The sequence below is a fragment of the Salmo salar genome, chromosome 04 (assembly GCF_965601325.2).
Source record: "Salmo salar chromosome 04, fSalSal1, whole genome shotgun sequence".
Lineage (NCBI taxonomy): Eukaryota > Metazoa > Chordata > Actinopteri > Salmoniformes > Salmonidae > Salmo > Salmo salar.
Genome location: NC_138294.1, coordinates 70,897,976 through 70,921,073, shown reverse-complemented (window position 1 = coordinate 70,921,073; position 23,098 = coordinate 70,897,976). Strand labels below are relative to the sequence as shown.

General features: G+C 42.3%; 1 protein-coding gene across 2 annotated transcripts in view; it reads right to left on the bottom strand.

The window, feature by feature from the left end:
• pknox2 (pbx/knotted 1 homeobox 2) overlaps positions 1 to 23,098 on the bottom strand; it is a 119,801-nt gene that overhangs the window by 46,646 nt on the left and 50,057 nt on the right. For both annotated transcript variants that reach the window (XM_014197623.3, XM_082974684.1), the window contains 2 exons: positions 3,791 to 3,898; positions 2,528 to 2,664 (listed from right to left, as the gene is read on the bottom strand). In XM_014197623.3, coding sequence (XP_014053098.3) covers positions 2,528 to 2,664; positions 3,791 to 3,877 — 224 coding nt within the window. In that variant the 5' untranslated portion in view covers positions 3,878 to 3,898. The remainder of the gene's footprint in view (positions 1 to 2,527; positions 2,665 to 3,790; positions 3,899 to 23,098) is intronic.

Genomic DNA, 23,098 nt, shown 5'->3' with positions numbered 1-23,098 from the left:
TTGTGTCTTGTGCTGCTGCATGGTGTGAGCGCACTATAGGAGATGATCAATGTAAAGGAAGACAGGAAACTGTCTGCTTTGTCTGTCGATGTTTAGAACGTTGTAAGAATATTTAGAAGTGTCGGAGAGGATGAAAAGGCAACGTTTTGAAGCTCCTTTGCTTTCAGTTTCATACCCTTCAAGTGGTAGGGTTAGGTGTGTGTGTGTGTGTGTGTGTGTGTGTGTGTGTGTGTGTGTGTGTGTGTGTGTGTGTGTGTGTGTGTGTGTGTGTGTGTGTGTGTGTGTGTGTGTGTGTGTGTGTGTGTGCATGCATATACAGTACATCCATTTGTGTATGTGTGTGTAAGCACGATGGCGAGCCCGCCTGTGAGTGTGTGTTTTCAGGAGGGAACTGTAGTGAGTGAACAGGCAGCAAGGGGCTGGGGCTGAGTCTGTCTTTTTCAGCGCTCACAGCCCCCCTCAGGCTGGCTGCTCACATCAAAGAGAAGCCTTGTATCTCAGAGGAGCTTAGAAATTCAGCCCCAGGCTTGGCGAGGCCTTCACAGCTCTCGCCTAAGGGGCCTGAGCAGCCAACCAGGGGCCAAGAGCACTCAGACAAAAGCAGTGGATAACCGCACTAGGGGAGAGCCAAGGAGCCAGGACAGCGAGCCGAGCAAAGAGTATGCAGTGTCATCCTAGAGTTTGCTAAAGACGGTATAGGGGAGAATATAAATTATTCTTGGTAGCACAAACTAGTGGTTTCTTGCTGGAGCATGATTTCTCGCTCTGCGATTGCTGAACATATTAAAAAAAATGATGTGTTCTATGAATAATTTACTTCATAAATAGATCATATTAGCCCATTATGAAAGTACATTAATATTCAAGTGATGAGTTGGGAGTGGAGGGTGTTTCAGAATCTATGTTTAGTTTTCAGTTGGCAGCAACTGTCTATTCCCTTCATTACTCTTACAAGTTACAAGCAGAGGCTTGTAAAAAAAAAAGTAAAACAAATATATAACATTCTGTTATAAAGAGCAGTGCCCATAGGGGGCACAAAGGCACATGCCCCATCAGATTTGTCCTGTTTTTACATTTGTCAGATGTTAAATTAATGTTAATGTTGAATTAATTACTAATACATTTTTAAGCCCACATTTTATCATAATTATTTATAAAAAAAGATCTATCGGCGGTATTTTGGGGAGGGGCCACACTGACTGGACCAGGAAAAGAGTACCCTGTTCTCAGCAGTAAGTGGTTCCTTCCAATGTGCACCACAGAGCAAGAGAGAGAGAGTGTAGAGTGACACACATCATTTGATTTTAGCTGCCGTTGAGGGGCAGGACTCGCAGGAGGTATGTTTGTAAATTAATTTGATCATGCTATGTAGCCTATTGATTTCTTCTTGATGAATAAATTAAATGTTTTGTTGTTTCCCTGTAATACTAGCCACCTAGCAATTTTATAAAGTTGGCTTTATCTAGCCAGCTAGATATGTTCCCAATCTCCCAACCTCATAACTAGAAACCAAGCCGTTTCAGACTATCAATCCAGTTAGAGGAGCTTGTCTAACTATCTTAGCTGTCATGCCTGCTGGCAAGGTTGGTAGACTTTAGAAAAGCAATCAATTACTAAACGTACTGAATCAGACTCACATTCCTTTCAACCTTTTACCCAGATTTTAGCAGAGATGCAGAGAAGCATATTACGTTTTTTTTTCCCCAAAGAAAAAACTGCTCAAGAGGTATACTTAAATATGCAGAAAAATGTTTGGTTTAAATGTAATCTGGCACTTTATGATAATATCATGATATTTTGTCTATTAATTATGATAATATGATATGTTCCTGTATTGATGATGTGTGTTATGATCCCATGTACTGCGTTGTAATGTGAATATAATATCCTAGACATGGTAGTGCAGTGTACAGAATTAATATGTGTGATTTACAACAGTCAGAATGGCACCCTAATTAAAATGACAAGTAAACATGTAACAAGGTATGCTTGGACAACAGATGCAGACAAATAGACATATTTTGGACATAGAATTAGGCATAATGATTATGGCTCTAGATTGCAGGAGAAAAGCTGTTTCAGGTGTTTGAAAATGCAAAAATTCTCCAACCACCCCGCCTCTATCCTCACGTACTTTCGTGCCCCCTATAAAATAATGTGTGCCTGACACCCTTGCTTACAAGGACTTCTTAATTGCAATACTGCACTTTTAAAGGGCATTCCTAACATGGTAATGTATGTACCATTCAGAAGTTACACAAATAAAGTGCTTGAAAATGGAGAAAACCAACCGTCGTTACGGTAGCATTGGGATTGCGTGTTTATGTGTGCGTGCTTGTGTGTGTGTTAAACCAATCAAACAGAAGAGGACAGGTGTTCCCTTCAATGCCTGATTCTTCTCAAAGTTAGTTCAAAGGAGTTTTGCCTTACCACTTTTTGGAGAAGTTTGCTGAATTAACAGAGAGAATTTACAGTATGGCACAAAGAGCTTTACATTGTAAATGTATTTTTTGAGACCACATCTTACCTGTACACAGCCCGCTTGTCTGACTCCAGCTGGGCCTGGGGGTCAAGGGTCACACTGACGGGGGTGTTCCCAGCCGCCGAGGATGCTGTGATGTGGACCTGCTGGGCCTTGGAGTTCTGTTGGGTGGTGCCTGTCATCTGAGGGCACAGCAAACAGAACCACAGTGAACTAAAATACATAGACTGGTAGCCCTGGTCCCAGATCTGTATGTGCATAAGCCCTCTTTTGAATGGGCTTTTGACTTAGAAGACTGCGTTTGTGTTCCACTATCTTATCTCTAGCGTGCAGACACACACCTTATCAGATTCGGTGAACTACATGAGAGTGGATAGACAACTGGCTTGATCTTTCTATAAGGCCTATAAAAGATGAGTGTGTTACTGTGATGTGACGGTCTGGAGGTGTACAATGCCTCTCTTCAATTGTGTTGGTCCCCTACCCCCACCTCTCTCTCTTTCTCATTCTCCCCCTTCGTCCTCTCTCTCCCCTCAGCCTTTGGAGAGAAGGAAATTAGGCCCCTTCTCCCCAGTCCAATCACTCTTTACCCCACCCCCCTCTGTGTTGGTTTGGGGAGGAAGCTTCAAGTCTTAATGCCGGCTCCAAATGGGAAATAAATTAGCTTCTTCACACTTAACTAGCTCTCATTTGCATTTTGTTGCCAGCGCTGACTGACGCTCGGGAGATCTCCCCTGGCACTAATCCTCCGGGCGCAAGGAAAGAGTGGTAGAGAGGAGACAAGGAGAGGAGTGGTGAGGTGCTCTGGCAAACCTGCTCTACTTCATTCTCTAGGATGCTGCATAGCTAGGATGAGGTTGAGGTTGACTGTTGGTCGAAGGTAATTTTGTCTCCTAATGACGGTGGTTGAGATTGAGGTAGGGTAAGTCCTAGATCACAAGAGGCTGCTGATGGAAGGATGGCTGATAATAATGGACGGAATGGTGTGAATGGAATGGTATCAAACACGTGTTTGATGTGTTCGATACCATTCCATTTATTCTGTTCTAGCCATTACTGTACTTTGAGCCCCCCCCCCCCCCCCAATTAAGGTGCTATCGGCAGCATGTGTCCTAGATATACAGTTTGGGCTAGCCTCTACTTCAAACTCTTATAACAATATTTGTTTGGAAGTGCACTTGACTAAAGACAAATAAGAGACTCAGGATTTTTCAATTGATGAACTGAATTTCAATCCATTTCCTGGATTGACTGAAATACAAAACTGTCTTGGACCCCAACCCTGAGCAGTACCAGTGGTGTACTGACCTGTTGGCTCTCCTGGTACGATGGTGGAGGAACGCTCTGAGTGGCCATCATTGTCAGTGCTGGTGCTGGGGACACATGTTGCATCATGGGACAGCTTCACATGGAGACCTGCAGGAGGATACAAACACACATGGTGTTAGGAGTACATTACATGCATTTTTGTAGAGTAGTGTACATGTAGTTCAACTAGTAAGTTTACTACATTTTGCAGTAGCTTGGTGGTAGTTGAACTAAAGTCTAATCTAGGTTGTGTTTTCAGTAGTTAATTACTTTTTTGTCATGTAGCTGTGTAGCTAACTACTGGAACTACACACAACTTTTTTGGCAAAAACAAAAGAAGATATGGGTGAAGTAGGCAATCATTTACTTTATTTTTCAGCATCAGACCTGCCTAATTTTCACTTGAAATATACTGTCGTTTTTTTGTTTAATAGGCTAAATTACACATTATGTTAACATATGACCCCAAAGTTATCTGTTCTTGCAATATGTAGTCATTGACATTTCAGATTTACATATGATCATTTTTCACAAAGTAGTTTAGATGTGAACTACTTTTTGAAAGTAACTTTAGTTAACTAAACTATATTTTTCTTAAGGTTAGCTTTAGTGTATCTTAACTTCTTACAGTGTAAAGTAATTGGTAGCTTGATAGTTTTTTCAGATGAGCTTCCCCAACACTGATTATACTGTATGTAAACATCAGGTGTTGTGTTGTGGTAGAAGTGGCCTCTAACTGCTGGTCCAGGGTCAGAGCCCGTATTCATAAAGTGTCTCAGAGTAGTAGAGCTTATCTACAGTTATGCTTTTTACAATAGACCATGATGAAGAAGAACTCGATTCAATCCATATTGCAGAAGTTCAGCGCTATAGCGCGTTTGAAATGTAAAGGCGATGAATGCAGTCTCCACGTTTCACTTTAAACGCTGTATATGTCGGTTCAATCCGAAATTACCTTTAAATATCAATTACGCTAAAGCACTGAACATCCATTATACGGATTGAATCAAGCCCTAAGACTACATTGACAGGGGGGACCAATCCTAGATCAACACTCCTCTGAGAAGCTTTATGAATAGGCCCAGGTATTTACTTATCCTGCTAATCAGCTTTAGTTGGTGTTTTTCCTTGCTACTCACAATACCTTGCTTGGTGCATTTCAATGTACATTAATAAAATACTTGATTGTTTTGGTTTAACAGGGTGATAACACATTTTATTAAACATTAAAAAGCATTTAAAGACTTGAATAAATATGCTTATGCAGCAATTGCCACATTTTGACAAAGGTAAGCAGAAAACTCACTTTCACAAAATCCACAAAATGATTAACTTGCTGTACAGTATGTAAAATGTATCTTGTGTTGAGAATGACTGAGCAGCAGTTGTCTGGTTTATTACTGTGCAAGGCAGCCACCAGGTGCTGCTATGATTAAGTAATGGGAGAGGGGAAGAATACTGAACTATCTGTTATTTTTCTCCTCCCTGTGTTTTCCGTCTGTCACTCCTACATTCTCTGTCTCTCTCTCAATTCAAAGGGCTTTATTGTCATGAGAAATATATGTTTACAAGTGAAATAGATAATAAACAAAGTGAGAAAAAAAATATGAACAGTAAACATTACACTCACAAAAGTTCCAAAGGAATAGAGACGTTCCAAATGTCATATTATGGCTATATACAGTGTTATAACAATGTTCAAATAGTTAAAGTACAAAAAGGAAAATAAATAAACATAAATATGGGTTGGAGTCACACTCAAAATTAAAGTGGAAAACCACACTACAGGCTGATCCAACTTTGATGTAATGTCCTTAAAACAAGTCAAAATGAGGCTCAGTAGTGTGTGTGGCCTCCACGTGCCTGTATGATCTCCCTAAAACGCTTGGGCATGCTCCTGATGAGGTGGCGGATGGTCTCCTGAGGGATCTCCTCCCAGACCTGGACTAAAGCATCCGCCAACTCCTGGACAGTCTGTGGTGCAACGTGGCGTTGGTGGATGGAGCGAGACATGATGTCCCAGATGTGCTCAATTGGATTCAGGTCTGGGGAACGGGCGGGCCAGTCCATAGAATCAATGCCTTCCTCTTCCAGGAACTGCTGACACACTCCAGCCACATGAGGTCTAGCATTGTCTAGCATTAGGAGGAACCCAGGGCCAACCGCACCAGCATATGGTCTCACAAGGGGTCTGAGGATCTCATCTTGGTACCTAATGGCAGTCAGGCTACCTCTGGCGAGCACAAAGAAATGCCACCCCACACCATGACTGACACCGCCAAACCGGTCATGCTGGAGGATGTTGCAGGCAGCAGAACGTTCTCCACGGCGTCTCTAGACTCTGTCACGTCTGTCACATGTGCTCAGTGTGAACCTGCTTCATCTGTGAAGAGCACTGGGCGCCAGTGGCGAATTTGCCAATCTTGGTGTTCTCTGGCAAATGCCAAATGTTCTGCACGGTGTTGGGCTGTAAGCACAACCCCCACCTGTGGACGTCGGGCCCTCATACCACCCTCATGGAGTCTGTTTCTGACCGTTTAAGCAGACACATGCACATTTGTGGCCTGCTGGAGGTCATTTTGCAGGGCTCTGGCAGTGCTCCTCCTGCTCCTCCTTGCACAAAGGCGGAGGTAGCGGTCCTGCTGCTGGGTTGTTGCCCTCCTACGGCCTCCTCCACGTCTCCTGATGTACTGGCCTGTCTCCTGGTAGCGCCTCCATGCTCTGGACACTACGCTGACAGACACAGCAAACCTTGTTGCCACAGCTCGCATTGATAGGCCATCCTGGATGAGCTGCACTACCTCAGCCACTTGTGTGGGTTGTAGACTCCGTCTCATGCTACCACTAGAGTGAAAGCACCGCCAGCATTCAAAAGTGACCAAAACATCAGCCAGGAAGCCTAGGAACTGAGAAGTGGTATGTGGTCACCACCTGCAGAACCATTCCTTTATTGGGGGTGTCTTGCTAATTGCCTATAATTTCCACCTGTTGTCTATTCCATGTGCACAACAGCATGTGACATTTATTGTCAAACATTGTTGCTTCCTAAGTGGACAGTTTAATTTCACAGAAGTGTGATTGACTTGGAGTTACATTGTGTTGTTTAAGTGTTCCCTTTATTTTTTTGAGCAGTGTATTTGACCCCTCTGCAAAACATGACTTAGTACTTGGTGGCAAAGCCCCTTGTTGGCAATCACAGAGGTCAGACGTTTCTTGTAGTTGGCCACCAGGTTTGCACACATCTCAGGAGGGATTTTGTCCCACTCCTCTTTGCAGATCTTCTCCAAGTCATTAAGGTTTCGAGGCTGACGTTTGGCAACTCAAACCTTCAGGTCCCTCCACAGATTTTCAATGGGATTAAGGTCTGGAGACTGGCTAGGCCACTCCAGGACCTTAATGTGCTTCTTCTTGAGTCACTCCTTTGTTGCCTTGGCCGTGTGTTTTGGGTAATTGTCATGCTGGAATACCCATCCACGACCCATTTTCAATGCCCTGGCTGAGGGAAGGATGTTCTCACCCAAGATTTGACAGTACATGGCCCCGTCCATCGTCCCTTTGATGCGGTGAAGTTGTCCTGTCCCCTTAGCAGACAAACACCCCCAAAGCATAATGTTTCCACCTCCATGTTTGACGGTGGGGATGGTGTTCTTGGGGTCATAGGCAGCACTCCTCCTCCTCCAAACACGGCGAGTTGAGTTGATGCCAAAGACCTCCATTTTTGTCTCATCTGACCACAACACTTTCACCCAGTTGTCCTCTGAATCATTCAGTTGTTCATTGGCAAACTTCAGACGGGCATGTATATGTGCTTTCTTGAGCAGGGGGACCTTGCGGGCGCTGCAGGATTTCAGTCCTTCACGGCGTAGTGTGTTACCAATTGTTTTCTTGGTGATTATGGTCCCAGCTGCCTTGAGATCATTGACAAGATCCTCCCGTGTAGATCGGGGCTGATTCCTCACCGGTCTCATGATCATTGCAACTCCACGAGGTGAGATCTTGCATGGAGCCCCAGGCTGAGGGAGATTGACAGTTCTTTTGTGTTTCTTCCATTTGCGAATAATCGCACCAACTGTTGTCACCTTCTCACCAAGCTGCTTGGCGATGGTCTTGTAGCCCATTTCAGCCTTGTGTAGGTCTACAATCTTGTCCCTGACATCCTTGGAGAGCTCTTTGGTCTTGGCCATAGTGGAAAGTTTGGAAGCTGATTGATTGATTGCTTCTGTGGACAGGTGTCTTTTATATAGGTAACAAACTGAGATTAGGAGCACTCCCTTTAAGAGTGTGCTCCTAATCTAAGCTTGTCACCTGTATAAATGACACCTGGGAGCCAGAAATCTTTCTGATTGAGAGGGGGTCAAATACTTATTTCCCTCATTAAAATGCAAATCAATTGATACAATTTTTGACATGCGTTTTTCTGGATTTTTTTGTTGTTATTCTGTCTCTCACTGTTCATATAAACCTACCATTAACATTATAGACTGATCATTTCTTTGTCAGTGGGCAAACGTACAAAATCAGCAGGGGATGAAATACTTTTTTCCCTCACTGTACAATGGTGTTTGTTCTTCACTGGTTTCCATTTTCTTGTGGCAACAGGTCACAAATATTGCTGCTGTGATGGCACACTGTGGTATTCCACCCAAAAGATACTGTATGGGAGTTTATCAACATTTGATTTGTTTTCGAGTTCTTTGTGGGTCTGTGTAATCTGAGGGAAATGTGTGTTTCTAATATGGTTATACATTTGGCAGGAGGTTAGGAAGTGCAGCTCAGTTTCCACCTAATTTTGTGGGCAGTGTGCACATAGTCTGTCTTCTCTTTAGAGCCAGGTCTGCCTATGGCGGCCTCTCTCAATAGCATGTCTATGCTCACTGAGTCTGTACATAGTCAAAGCTTTCCTTAATTTTGGGTCAGTCACAGTGGTCAGGTATTCTGCCACTGTGTACTCTCTGTTTATGACCAAATACCATTCTAGTTAGCTCAGTTTTTTTGTTAATTCTTTCCAATGTGTCAAGTAATTATCTCTTTGTTTTCTCATGATTTGGTTGAGTCTAATTGTGTTGCTATCCTGGGACTCTGTGGGGTCTTTTTGTGTTTGTGAACAGAGCCTCAGAACCAGCTTGCTTATGGGACTCTTTTCCAGGTTCATCTCTCTTTAGGTGATAGCTTTGTTATGGAAGGTTTGGAAATCGCTTCGTTTTAGGTGGTTGTAGAATTTAACAGCTATTTTCTGGATTCTGATCATTAGTGGGTATCGGCCTAATTCTGCTCTGCATGCATTATTTGGTGTTTTACATTGTACACTGAGGTTATTTTTTTCAGAATTCTGCATGCAGAGTTTCAATTTGGTGTTTGTACCATTTTGTGAATTTTTGGTTTCACCCCAGACCTCACAACCATAAAGGGCAATGGATTATATAACTGATTAAAGTATATCAAGTATATATCAAATTTAATTGGTATATATCGAATGTTATGTTCCTTTGATGGCATAGAAGGCCCTTCTTGCCTTGTCTCTCAGATCTTTTACAGCTTTGTGGAAGTTAACTGTGGCACAGATGTTTAAGCTGAGGTACGTATAGTTTTTTGTGTACTCTAGGGCAACAATGTCTAGATGGAATTTGTATTTGTGGTCCTGGAAACTGGACCTTTTTTGGAACACCATTATTTTTGTCTTACTCAGATTTACTGTCTGGGCCCAGGTCTGACAGAATCTGGGCAGAAGATCTAGGTGTTGCTGTAGGCCCTCCTTGGTTGGGGACAGAAGCACCAGATCATCAGCAAACAGTAGACAATAGACTTCAGATTCTAGTAGCGTGAGGTCGGATGCTGCAGACTGTTCTAGTTCTCTCTCTCTCTCTCTCTCTCTCACTCACTCACTCACTCACTCACATATATATGATACATTGTAGACATGTACACCATAGTTTCTAAATAAGTCCACAATCAATGTAGCATCACAGAACAAGTGACATTGTAATAAGACAACAACATAACACACAAAAGGGAATCAGTGCCCTTGTTTTCCCCATGTAGTGGATAGTAGGTTATAGTTATGACACCAATCTAATCAGTGTCCAATTAAAGCTCCAGTCAGTGGACTAATTGCTATTGTCCAGAGCTGGAGGAATCCTGCAGGGTTGTCTACTGTACCAAGTGGAGTTCCCTGGGGAGCTAATTGGCTTATAAGGTCTCTGGAGTTGACACACACACACTCACACACACACAGGGACCCCCTACCTGCATCACAAACTGTTAGGTAAACACAGCAGACTCACCTCAGTGTGTTTCTAATGGTCTATCTTTGTGACTGTGGACTATATGTATACACTGACTACACAATACCTAAATGTTTGATACAATCATTTTAACCTAATATTAAGTCAAATAATATATCCTAGTATATATAAAACAACATTCCGGCTACCTAATCTTATTGGCCGAGGAGCATTCCTTAATATAACCCTGGAACCCTGATATTGTAATAAATGTCAAGTGTATTGCATTGTTAAAACCTCTTAAGGATCCACCCCTATATTTCAATTTTTTGACATACCTTAATCTAACTGCCTGTAGCTCAGGACCTGAAGCAAGGACATGCATATTCTTAATACCATTTGAAAGGAAACACTTTGAAGTTTGTGGAAATGTGAAATGAATGTAGGAGAATATAACACATTAGATCTGGTTAAAGATAATACAAAGAAAGAAAAAACACGTTTTTGGTATTTTTTTTACCATCATCTTTGAAATGCAAGAGAAAGGCCATAATGTATTATTCCAGCCCAGGCACAATTTAGATTTTGGCCACTAGATTGCAGCAGTGTGTGCGCAACGTTTTAGACTGATCCAAGGAACCATTGCATTTCTGTTCAAAATTTGGCATCAAGACTGCCCAAATGGGCCTAATTGGTTTATTAATAACTTTTCAAGTTCATAACTGTGCACTCTCCTCAAACAATAGCATGGTATTCTTTCACTGTAATAGCTGAAATTGAACAGTGCAGTTAGATTAACAAGAATTTAAGCTTTCTGCCAATATCAGATATGTCTATGTCCTGGGAAATTTTCCTGTTACTTACAACCTCATGCTAATCGCATTAGGGCAAATTAGCTCAACCATCCCGTGGAAGGGACACCTATCTGTAGAGATCCGTAAGAGGTTGCATTTTGAATACAGTTTCATTTGAGCTTGATCTCTAGTATTGCCGGGTGTGTTACCAGCAAGTGGTTTCTCTATGTAGACCAATACATATATTGACATGTCTTTCTGTGCATATACACCAATACAAATGTTGACCTGTCTGTCTGTGTACAGTACTGTATATACACTAATACACATATTGACCTGTCTGTCTTTGTATACGGTATACACCAATACACATGTTGACCTGTCTGTCTGTATATACAGTATACACATGTTGACCTGTCTTTCTGTGTATACGGTATACACCAATACACATGTTGACCTGTCTGTCTGTGTATACAGTATACACATGTTGACCTGTCTGTCTGTATATACAGTATACACATGTTGACCTGTCTTTCTGTGTATATGGTATACATCAATACACATGTTGACCTGTCTGTCTGTGTATACAGTATACACATGTTGACCTGTCTTTCTGTGTACTGTATATACACCAATACCCACATTGACCTGTCTGTCTTTGCATGTACAGTGCCTTCAGAAAGTATTCATAACCCTTGACTAATTCCACATGTTGTTATGTTACAGCCTGAATTCAAAATGTATTAAATATATCTCAGTACAAGTGACGTCACCGATTGAAACGCTACTAGCACGCATAGCTAACTAGTTAGCCATTTCACACCGGATACACCCACATTCATACATACACACACAAACACACGTATATGCATCCACGCACGCACATACACACACATGCACACACATACAGAGTGTCTATCCCCTCTTGCTGACATTGCTGTATGCTCCTCACCCCCCCACACACCCCTGTTCAGCACACGCAGACCTGACACACTTGGCTTGACCTCTTGAAAGCTACCCTCCTCTACAACACTCCATCTTTTGAACACACACCGACACACACATGCATGCACAGACACACACATACACACATAAAAAACATGCTCACACACACACTTTTCCCATGCAAAGCACAATGTCAGTGAATCAGCATGTCTAGTCATGAGCATGAAGGTCCCTCAGGATGCTATGGTATGAATCACAGTAATTGCTTGTGTGTTTACAGAAAGACTGGGACCGGTACTGTGAAATAGATTATATTTGTCATCCTTACTAAGAAGGCTGAACTTGTATGGTAATTGTTAACAATCAGAGGTGCCCAGAAGTTAAGTCAGATTGACATTGTGAGTCATACCAAAGCAAGGCACAGAGAGTTGCTTGGACTGAACCATTTCAACTGTATTTTACAGGCAGAAAAGACAAAAACAGGACACAAATCCCCATACTTCCATGCAAATAACTGAGACATTATAAAATGTTCTTTAAAAACAGCCATATAGCATACCAGACACCATTTAGCATAAATAATGTGCATGCTCTACTCTGAGTAGAAACAGTTTCTTTGAGTTTGAGGGGTCACAAGTGCACAAGACAGCACATAGACCCAGACAGCCAGAAGACACAGGAAGTGATGCGAACGGCTGCTCAACTCTGCCCCAGACACAGACAGGATGACACAGAGGACAGGCGTGCTACACCAGTGAGCTCATCCCATCCTATCCTAGGACCCGGGCCTGACACCAACATGAGTGGAAAAGTGCCGGGGAGGCCAAAAACATAACACCCCCTCAACTCAGCCCTCCACTCAACACAGCTTTGGATTGGATCCTGGCTCACATATTTTATTACATCTGACGAGCTCCGTTCCAAATCATACAAATTGAGGATGTTGTGTGTGTTAGTGTGAGTGTGATTTGTATACTGATTGCTATTCCTGGCTTGTGTTCTCATTCCAAGTGGAATCAGCTAAAAGGCATCTTCTCTGTTATCAGTGCTCATTTTAATTGCAAATGCAGGGAGCGAGTTGGTAATTAAATGGAAAATTGCAAATTAACTGATGAGTCTAAAAGATAAAGCAATTCCAATTATTGCACAGTATTTTAGGTGGCCTCTCAAGTCTCCCATCCCTCGAAGGAATGCAGTAGGCTACCTAACTACGTTTCTAACACAACCACATTGATGTACAGGCAAAAAAACAGGTAAAAAAATAGGTATTCACACCCCTTGACTTTTTCCACATTGTGTTGTGTTACAGCCTGAATTTAAAATTGATTAAATTGAGATTTGTTTATCACTGGACTACACACCCCATAATGTCGAAGTGGAATCATGTTTTTAGACATTTTTTGTCATTCATTAAAAAGCTGAAATTTCTTCAGTCAATAAGTATTTACTGTAATCCCTTTGTTATGGCAAGCCTAAATAAGTTCAGGAGTAAAAATTTGCTGAACAAGTCACAACAACAAGTTGCATGGACACACTTGTGTGCAATAATAGTGTTTAACATGATTTTTAAATGACTGCCTTATCTCTGTACCCCACACATAGAATTAAGGTCCCTCAGTCAAGCAGTTAATTTCATACACAGATTCAGCCACAAAGACCAGGGAGTTTTACCAATGCCTAGCAAAGAAGGGAACCTATTGGTAGATGAGCTTGGTGAAGTTATTAATTACACTTAGAATGGTGTATCAATACACACATTCACTACAACGATACAGGCGTCTTTCCTAACTCAGTTGCCGGATAAGAAGGAAATCGCTCAGGGATTTCACCATGAGGCCAATGGTGACTTTAAAACAGTTACAGAGTTTAATGGCTATGATAGGAGAAAACTGAGGATGGATCAACAACATTGTAGTTACTCCACAATACTAACCTAATTGACAGACTGAAAAGAAGGAAGCCTATAAAGAATAAAAATATTCCAAAACATGCATCCTGTTTGCAACAGTTGTAAACGAGAGTTTCTATTGGACAAATTCAGGGATGTTTATCCCCATTTTGTTCCGTTTGCTTCTGTTTAAGAAATATTTTTTCAACAGAATCGGCAGAATGAATACACCCCTGATCACACGTAAACACAGTTCACAGTTTCATAGCAGCCACGTTGTATTCCTTCTCGCATCTACATTATGCGCTCTCCTCCTTTCACCTCTTCCCTTCGCTTGTGTACTTCAATGCACAACAAATCAGCTGTATGTGACCAGGCGGAAAAACCTTTCCAAGCCAAACCACTACACAAAGCCTACATCGGTGTCACCATATTAGCTAAAGTAAGGCGGCAGGGTAGCCTAGTGGTTAGAGCGTTGGACTTGTAACCGAAAGGTTGAAAGAGTGAATCCCCGAGCTGACAAGGTAAACATCTGTCGTTCTGCCCCTGATCAAGGCAGTTAACCCACTGTTTCGAGGCCGTCATTGAAAATAAGAATTTGTTCTTAACTGACTTGCCTAGTAAAATAAATGTAAAATAAAAAATAAAAAAACGTCATAGTAAGCGTAGAAAATAGAAGTAACGCGTTAGTAAACCTGCTAAAACATACAGTAACGTTACAGTGCACAGTCAGTAAGCAGTTACACCGGCAGGCCCCGGTAGCAATGAATTTGTCAAATCAAAACCTTATCTTGACTCGGAAGAGTTCCAGTGTTGTGTTGGTTAGTCATAGTCAGCTACTTAACATAGCATCCCTCTGTTTGAGCAGGCTGTTTCAGTAAGCTAGACTAGCTAGCTGCAATTACTAGCTAAGTGAAACAACAAAATCTCTCTCTATTTCTCTCTTGCTTCTCCTTCATTTAGGAAGAAATTAATTTGTTCAAAACTGTTCAACTATTTTCTTTCTCTCTGAGTCAATTACTCACCACATTTTATGCACTGCAGTGCTAGCTAGATTTCTGATTTATGATCCCTTGATTGGGTGGACAACATGTCAGTTCATGCTGCAAGAGCTCTGATAGGTTGGAGGACGTCCTCCGTAAGTTGTCATAATTGCTGTGTAAGTCCATGGAAGGGGGTGAGAACCATGAGCTTCCTAGGTTTTGTAATGAAGTCAATGTACTCAGAGGAGGACGGAAGCTAGCTGTCCTCCGGCTACACCATGGTGCTAGCCTACAGAGTGCTGCTGAGGCTACTATAGACCTTCTTTGCAAAATAGTGTGTTTTAATAAATTATTTGGTGACGTGATTATATTTAGTATAGTTTCATCTGAAAAATATAACTTTTTTCATGTTTTAACATATTTATTTTTCTGAAATTCACAGAGGAGGATGGTCCTCCCCTTCCTCCTCTGAAGAGCCTCCACTGTTGTCTAGGAATGATCAATAAACAATCTGACAGAGCTTGAAGAATCTTGAAAAGAGACTTACCCAGAAACACTCACAGCTGTAAATCACTGCCAAATGTGCTTTTACAAAGTATTGACTCAAGGGTGTGAATACTTATGTAAATGAGATACTACATGAACAAAAGTATGTGGACACCTGCTCGTCGAACATCTCATTTCAAAAAATCCTGGGTTTTAATATGGAGTTGGTCCCCCCTTTGCTGCTATAACAGTCTCCACTCTTCTAGCAAGGCTTTCCACTAGATGTTGGAACATTGCTGCAGGGACTTGCTTCCATTCAGCCACAAAAGCATTTGTGAGGTTGGGCACTGATGTTGGGCGATTAGGCCTGGCTCGCAGTCGGCGTTCCAATTCATCCCAAAGGTGATCGATGGGGTTGAGGTCAGGGCTCTGTGCAGGCTAGTCAAGTTCTTCCACACCAATCTTGATACACCATTTCTGTATGGACCTCGCTTTGTGCACGGGGCATTGTCATGCTGAAACAGGAAAGTGCCTTCCCCAAAATGTTCTCACAAAGTTGGAAGCACAGAACCATCTAGAATGTCATTGTATGCTGTAGCGTTAAGATTTCCCTTCACTGGAACTAAGGGGCTAAGCCTGAACCATGAAAAACAGCCCCAGACTAAAATTCCTCCTCCACCAAACATTACAGTTGGCACTATACATTGAGGTAGATAGCGTTCTCCTGGCATTTGTCCGTTGGAAGCATGTTCTCTTCTCCAGAGAATGTGCTTCCACTGCTCCAGAGTCCAATGGCGGCAAGTTTTACACAACTCCAGCCGATGCTTGGCATTGCACATGGTGATCTTAGGCTTGGGTGCGGCTGCTTGGCCATGGAAACCCATTTCATGAAGCTCCCAACGAACAGTTCTTGTGCTGACGTTGCTGCCTGAGGCAGTTTGGAACTCGGTAGTGTGTTGCAACCGAGGACTGTCACACCAGCCTCCTGTCCAGCTCAGATGTTCCGCGTTGCCGGCCTTCTAGCTGCTGCCAAACCTGCTGCTGGCAAATGCCCTTCACTCATCAACCCTGGACTTGTCTCGTCATCCTTACACACACCTGGTTCCAATCCCCACTCTATCACTGTATATATACTCCCTCTGTAATTTTCTTTGTCGGTCATTGTAGATGTTGTTTGTTTTCCTGGGAGGAATCTCTCCTGCTATTTCATGAGTACTTTATTATTTTACGCCTTGGGTTTCATCCCGCTTTCATATACGGTGCTTTAATAAATTCAGTAGTTCTAAATCTGCGACTGCCTCCTCCTCTCTACACTTGTGACAAGAACAGACAATTTTTACGCGATACGCACTTCAGCACTCGGTGATCCTGTTCTGCTAGCTTGTGTGGCCTACCACTTCGCAGCTGAGCTGTTGTTGCTGCTAGTCGTTTCCACTTCACAAAAACAGCACTTAAGTTTTGATGTTTTGCATCATTGAGTGCTGAAGTCATTTCCTGTCACAACTTGTGGACTTGTTTACGTGCTGCTGTGCGTTTTGTTGCTATCGTTACTTTCCTACCTGCCAACTTTACGGTTTTTACTTTTTAATTAACATTTTATATATTTTTATTTTGTTTTTTCCCCCCTCGCTCAACTTTTTTCATTCAACTTTTTCACCCCGGACGTTTTATCTGGACATGGTTTTACAGGACCTTCACCAGCCAAAGCTAAGTAGTAGCATTAACATTATGCCTTCTAATTGCAGTCGCTGTACTCATAATATACAGGAGAACGATGCTGGTAGGCAGGCTCAAGGTCAGGGCAGCCCAACCAAGGATTATCAAAAGCCGTGCTATAAATTCTCAGACAACCCAAAGATTCCTAGATGCCCTTCCAGACTCTCTCCACCTACCCAAGGATGTCAGAGTACAACAATCAGTTAACCACCTAAGTGAGGAACTTAATTTAACCTTGCATAATACCCTAGATGCAGTCGCACCCCTAAAAACAAAAAACATTGGTCATTAGAAACTAGCTCCCTGGTATACAGAAAATACCCGATCCCTGAAGCAAGCTTCCAGAAAATTGGAACGGAAATGGCGCTACACCAAACTGGAAGTCTTCTGATTAGTTTGGAAAGACAGTACCATGCAGTATCGAAGAGCCCTCACTGCTGCTCGATCATCCTATTTTTCCAACTTAATTGAGGAGAATAAGAACAATCCTAGATTTAATTTTGATACTGTCGCAAAGCTAACTAAAAAGCAGCATTCCCCAAGAGAGGATGGCTTTCACTACAGCAGTGATAAATTCATGAACATCTTTAATGAAAAGATCATGATCATTAGAAAGAAAATGATGGACTCCTCTTTAAATCTGCGTATTCCGTCAAAGCTCAGTTGTCTTGAGTCTGCGCAGCACTGCCAGGACCTAGGATCAAGGGAGACACTCAAGTTTTTTAATACTATATCTCTTGACACATTGATGAAAATAGTCATGGCCTGTAAACCTTCAAACTGCATACTGGACCATATTCCAACTAAACTACTGAAAGAGCTGCTTCCTGTGCTTGGCCCTCCTATGTTGAACATAATAAACGGCTCCCTATCCACCGGATGTGTACCAAACTCACTAAAAATGGCAGTAATAAAGCCTCTCTTGAAAAAGCCAAACCTTGACCCAGAAAATATAAAAAAACTATCGGCCTATATCAAATCTCCCATTCCTCTCAAAAAAATTTGAAAAAGCTGTCTGCCTTCCTGAAGACTAACAATGTATACAAAACGCTTCAGTCTGGTTTTAGACCCCATCATAGCACTGAGATTGCACTCGTGAAGGTGGTAAATGACCCTTTAATGGCATCAGATCAAGGCTCTGCATCTGTCCTCGTGCTCCTAGACCTTTGTGCTGCTTTTGATACCATCGATCACCACATTCTTTTGGAGAGATTGGAAACCCAAATTGGTCTACACGGACAAGTTCTGGCCTGGATTAGATCTTATCTGTCGGAAAGATATCAGTTTGTCTGTGTGGATGGTTTGTACTCTGACAAATCAACTGTAAATGATGGTGTTACTCAAGGTTCCGTTTTAGAACCTCTATTGTTATCACTATATATTTTACCTCTTGGTGATGTCATTCAGAAACATAATGTTAACTTTCACTGCTATGCGGATGATACACAGCTGTAAATTTTGATGAAACATGGTGAAGCCCCAAAATTGCCCTCCCTGGAAGCCTGTGTTTCAGACATAAGGAAGTCGATGGCGGCAAATGTTTTACTTTTAAACTCAGACGAAAGAGAGATGCTAGTTCTAGGTCCCAAGAAACAAATAGATATTCTGTTGGATCTGACAATTAATCTGGATGGTTGTACAGGCGTCTCAAATAAAACCGTAAAGGACCTCGGCGTTACTCTGGACCCTGATCCCTCTTTTGACGAACATATCAAGACTGTTTCAAGGACAGCTTTTTCCATCTATGTAACATTGCAAAAATCTGAAAATTTCTGTCCAAAGATTTTGCAGAAAAATGTATCCATGCTTTTGGCACTTCTATATTAGACTACTGCAATGCTCTACTTTCCGGCTACCCGGATAAAGCACTAAATAAACTTCAGTTAGTGCTAAACACGGCTGCAAGAATATTAACTAGAACCAAAACATTTGATCATATTACTCCAGTGCTAGCCTCTTCTGTTAAGGCTAGGGCTGAGTTCAAGGTTTTACTGCTAACCTACAAAGCATTGGATAGGCTTGCTCCTATCTATCTTTCCGATTTGGTCCTGCCGTACATACCTATATGTATGCTACAGTCACACGATACAGGCCTGCTTATTGTCCCAAGAATTTCTAAGCAAACAGCTGGAGGCAGGGCTCTCTCATATAGAGCTCCATTTTTATGCAATGGTCTGCCTATTGGTGAGCGAGTTTATTAGCAAGTACATCGGTGATGTTGTACTTAAGGCAACTATTAAAACCTTCCCCAACCAGAAACCATGGATTGATGGCAGCATTCGCGCAAAATTGAAAGTGTGAACCACTGCTTTTAATCATGGCAAGGCAACCGGAAACATGATCGAATACAAACAGTGTAGCTACTCCCTCTGCAAGGCAATCAAACAGGCTAAGCATCAGTACAAAGACAAAGTAGAGTCGCAATTCAACGGCTCAGACATGAGAGGTATGTGGCAGGGTCTACAGTCAATCACGGACTACAAAAAGAAAACCAGTCCCGTCGCGGAAACCAATGTCTTGCTCCCAGACAAACTAAACAACTTCTTTGCTCGCTTTAAGGACAAAACAGTGCCACTGACACAGCCCGCAACCAAAACCAGCGGGCTCTCCTTCACCGCAGCCAACGTGAGTAAAATATTTAAACGTCTTAACCCTCACAAGGCTGCCGGCCCAGACGGCATCCCTAGCCGTGTCATCAGAGCATGCACAGACCAGCTGGCTGGTGTGTTTACGGACATATTCAATCAATCCCTATCCCAGTCTGCTGTTCCCACATGCTTCAAGAGGGCCACCATTGTTCCGAAAGCTAAGGTAACTGAGCTAGGTCCACAGACAGCGCAATTGCAATCACACTGCACACTGCCCTAACTCACCTGGACAAGAGGAATACCTATGTAAGAATGCTGTTCATTGACTACAACTCCAAACTCGTCATTAAGCTCGAGACCATGGGTCTCGACCCCGCCCTGTGCAACTGGGTCCTGGACTTTCTGACGGGCCGCCCCCAGGTAGTGAGGGTAGGAAACAACATCTCCACCCCGCTGATCCACCACACTGGGGCCCCACAAGGGTGCGTTCTCAGCCCTCTCCTGTACTCCCTGTTCACCCATGACTGCGGGGCCATGCACGCCTCCAACTCAATCATCAAGTTTGCAGACGACACTACAGTGGTAGGCTTGATTACCAACAATGATGACACGGCCTACAGGGAGGAGGTGAGGGCCCTCCGAGTGTGGTGTCAGGAAAATAACCTCACACTCAATGTCAACAAAACCAAGGAGATGCTTGTGGACTTCAGGAAACAGCAGAGGGAGCAGCCCCCTATCCACATCAACGGGACAGTAGTGGAGAAGGTGGAAGTTTTAAGTTCTTCGGCGTACACATCACGGACAAACTGAAAAGGTCCACCCACACAGACAGCGTGGTGAAGAAGGCGCAGCAGCGCCTCTTCAACCTCAGGAGGCTGAAGAAATTTGGCTTGTCACCAAAAACACTCACAAACTTTTACGGATGCACAATCGAGAGCATCCTGTCAGGCTGTATCAACGCCTGGTACGGCAACTGCTCCGCCCACAATTGTAAGGCTCTCCAGAGGGTAGTGAGGTCTGCACAACGCATCACCGGGGGCAAACTACCTGCCCTCCAGGACACCTACACCACCCAATGTCACAGGAAGGTCAAAAAGATCATCAAGGACAACAACCACCCAAGCCACTGCCTGTTCACCCCGCTATCATCCAGAAGACGATGTCAGTACAAGTGCATCAAAGCTGGGACCGAGAGACTGAAAAACAGCTTCTATCTCAAGGCCATCAGACTGTTAAACAGCCATCACTAACATTGAGTGGCTGCTGCCAACATACTGACTCAAATCTCTAGCCACTTTAATAATAAAAAAGTGGATGTAGTACATGTATCACTAGTCACTTTAAACAATGCCACTTTATATAATGTTTACATACCCTACATTACTCATCTCATATGTATATACTGTACTCTATACCATCTACTGCATCTTGCCTATGCCGTTCGGTCATCGCTCTTCCATATATTTATATGTACATATTCTTATTCATTCCTTTACACTTGTGTGTATAAGGTAGTTGTTGTGAAATTGTTAGATTACTTGTTAGATATTACTGCACGGTCAGAACTAGAAGCACAAGCATTTCGCTACACTCGCATTAACATCTGCTAACCATGTGTATGTGACCAATAAAATTTGATTTGATTTGAGATTGCATGGCTTTGTGCTCGATTTTATACACCTGTCAACAACGGGTGTGGCTGTAATAGCCAAATCCACTCATTTGAAAGGTTGTCCACATACTTTTGTATACAATGTGTATTTCTGTATTTCATTTTCAATAAATTCACTTTTTCATTATGGGGTATTGTGGGTAGATGGGTTAGAGAAAATATATTTAATCCATTCTGAATTCAGGCTGTAACACAACTAAATGTGGAATAAGTAAAGGGGTATGAACACTTTCTGAAGGCACTGTACATACACACAAACACAGACACACACACACACAGGGGGACAACAAAGGGGCCAATTAATATCAGGACCTGTATTTTTATGGAGTTGAAATATAACACCCAAATGGACAACAAAACTAGCCTGGTAGAATGGTAGGGACAAAATTCCCCTGTCCCAAAGCAGCACTGATCAGTTCCTGTAAATTATTGCAATACAAGACCAAATACTTACTGGACCAACTAAGAGGAATATGGCTACACCATAAACCACAAAGTACGTGCCAGTTGGTTGAGGACCCAATGTATGAAAGATTTTTGTATTTAACAAAGAGCACACCTCAAATATTCTAGAATGCACAATACATATCAATGGAGAATTGCCTGTAGTCAATGCCAAAATACAAAGGCAAGCATAAAAAGAATCATAAAAAGTCTTACAATTATTCAATAAACATCAAAGGCTTTTCTAAATTTGGAGGAGCGTGGCGGCAAAGGGTGACAATTGTGCTATTTAATCAGATTCAGGGAAGTGTATAATATTACTGTAAAGACCACTCCTTTTTTCAAATTCAATTTTCCAACCAGGTTAATTTCTATATGAGCCGTAAAATCGGCCTACATCATATTGACTCAAAGCCAGTTAGTGGCTGAATCCCAATTTGACACCATTTACCCCAGTATAGATATGAAATCCATATCCGGTCACATTTGATGCGATTGAGTCCTATACCATCCACACTTGACCTGATAGTACAATGTGTGCCATAACCATTCCATGTCTGCATTGTGATCAGATGATTGTTTTGGAATGTGTTTAAATGTCACACAGTCAGCTCACTGTCAAATCTAACAAATGCTCTACTACGTGACCTGATACAGTATGTCCATATTTGACCTCATAATAGCCACGATACACCCTTGACCACCACATCATCAAATTAAATGTTAATCAAATCAAACAGCCGAATCCACCATTTGCTGTGTGTGTTGCGTGCGTGCGTGTATGTGTAAGTATGTGTGAGTGTGTGGGTAGAGTCCATTGTGTGTGCATAGAGTGCAAAAAGGTTCAATGCAGATAGTCTGGGTAGCTATTTGGTTAATTACATTTACATTTTAGTCATTTAGCAGACACTCTTATCCAGAGCGACTTACATACATTTGAATGCATACATTTCATAATTTTTTTTATCCGTACTGGTCCCCCGTGGGAAACGAACCCACAACCCTGGCATTGCAAACACCATGCTCTACCAACTGAGCTACACGGGACTAATTATTTAGCAGTCTTATGGCTTGGGGGTAGAAGCTATTCATGGTCCTGTTAGTTCCAGACTTAGCCTCATGGTCAAGTCACTATGTGGTCAGAAAAAACTAGGTTCCAGTCATAACCTTTATTTGTTTTCAGTTAATCAGGGAATTTAAGCTGTATAAGCATATGACTCAGTTCCTTGAGGTAAGCACAGATCTACAAGTGATTAAACTTTCACCAATCCAACCATTTCAGGTCAGTGATTACTTTTCGGAGGCATTCGAACAGGGCCGATGTCTAGCTATTTGGCCAACCAGGTATCACAGGTTGACTTGAGATTTGATGTTTGTCCCCCTTCTTCCAAATGTCTATGGATGAAATTAAGTTAAACATCAGTTTTTGACATTAAAGTTGAGATACTGTTACCAAAAACACTTGCGTCGGGCTGGGTTTTTTTCAAATTTCGTTATGGGATACGTTTTAAAATAGGGTTAAGTTTAGGAATGAATTCTGAGAAGTTAAGGGTTGGTTTAGGAAAGGATTA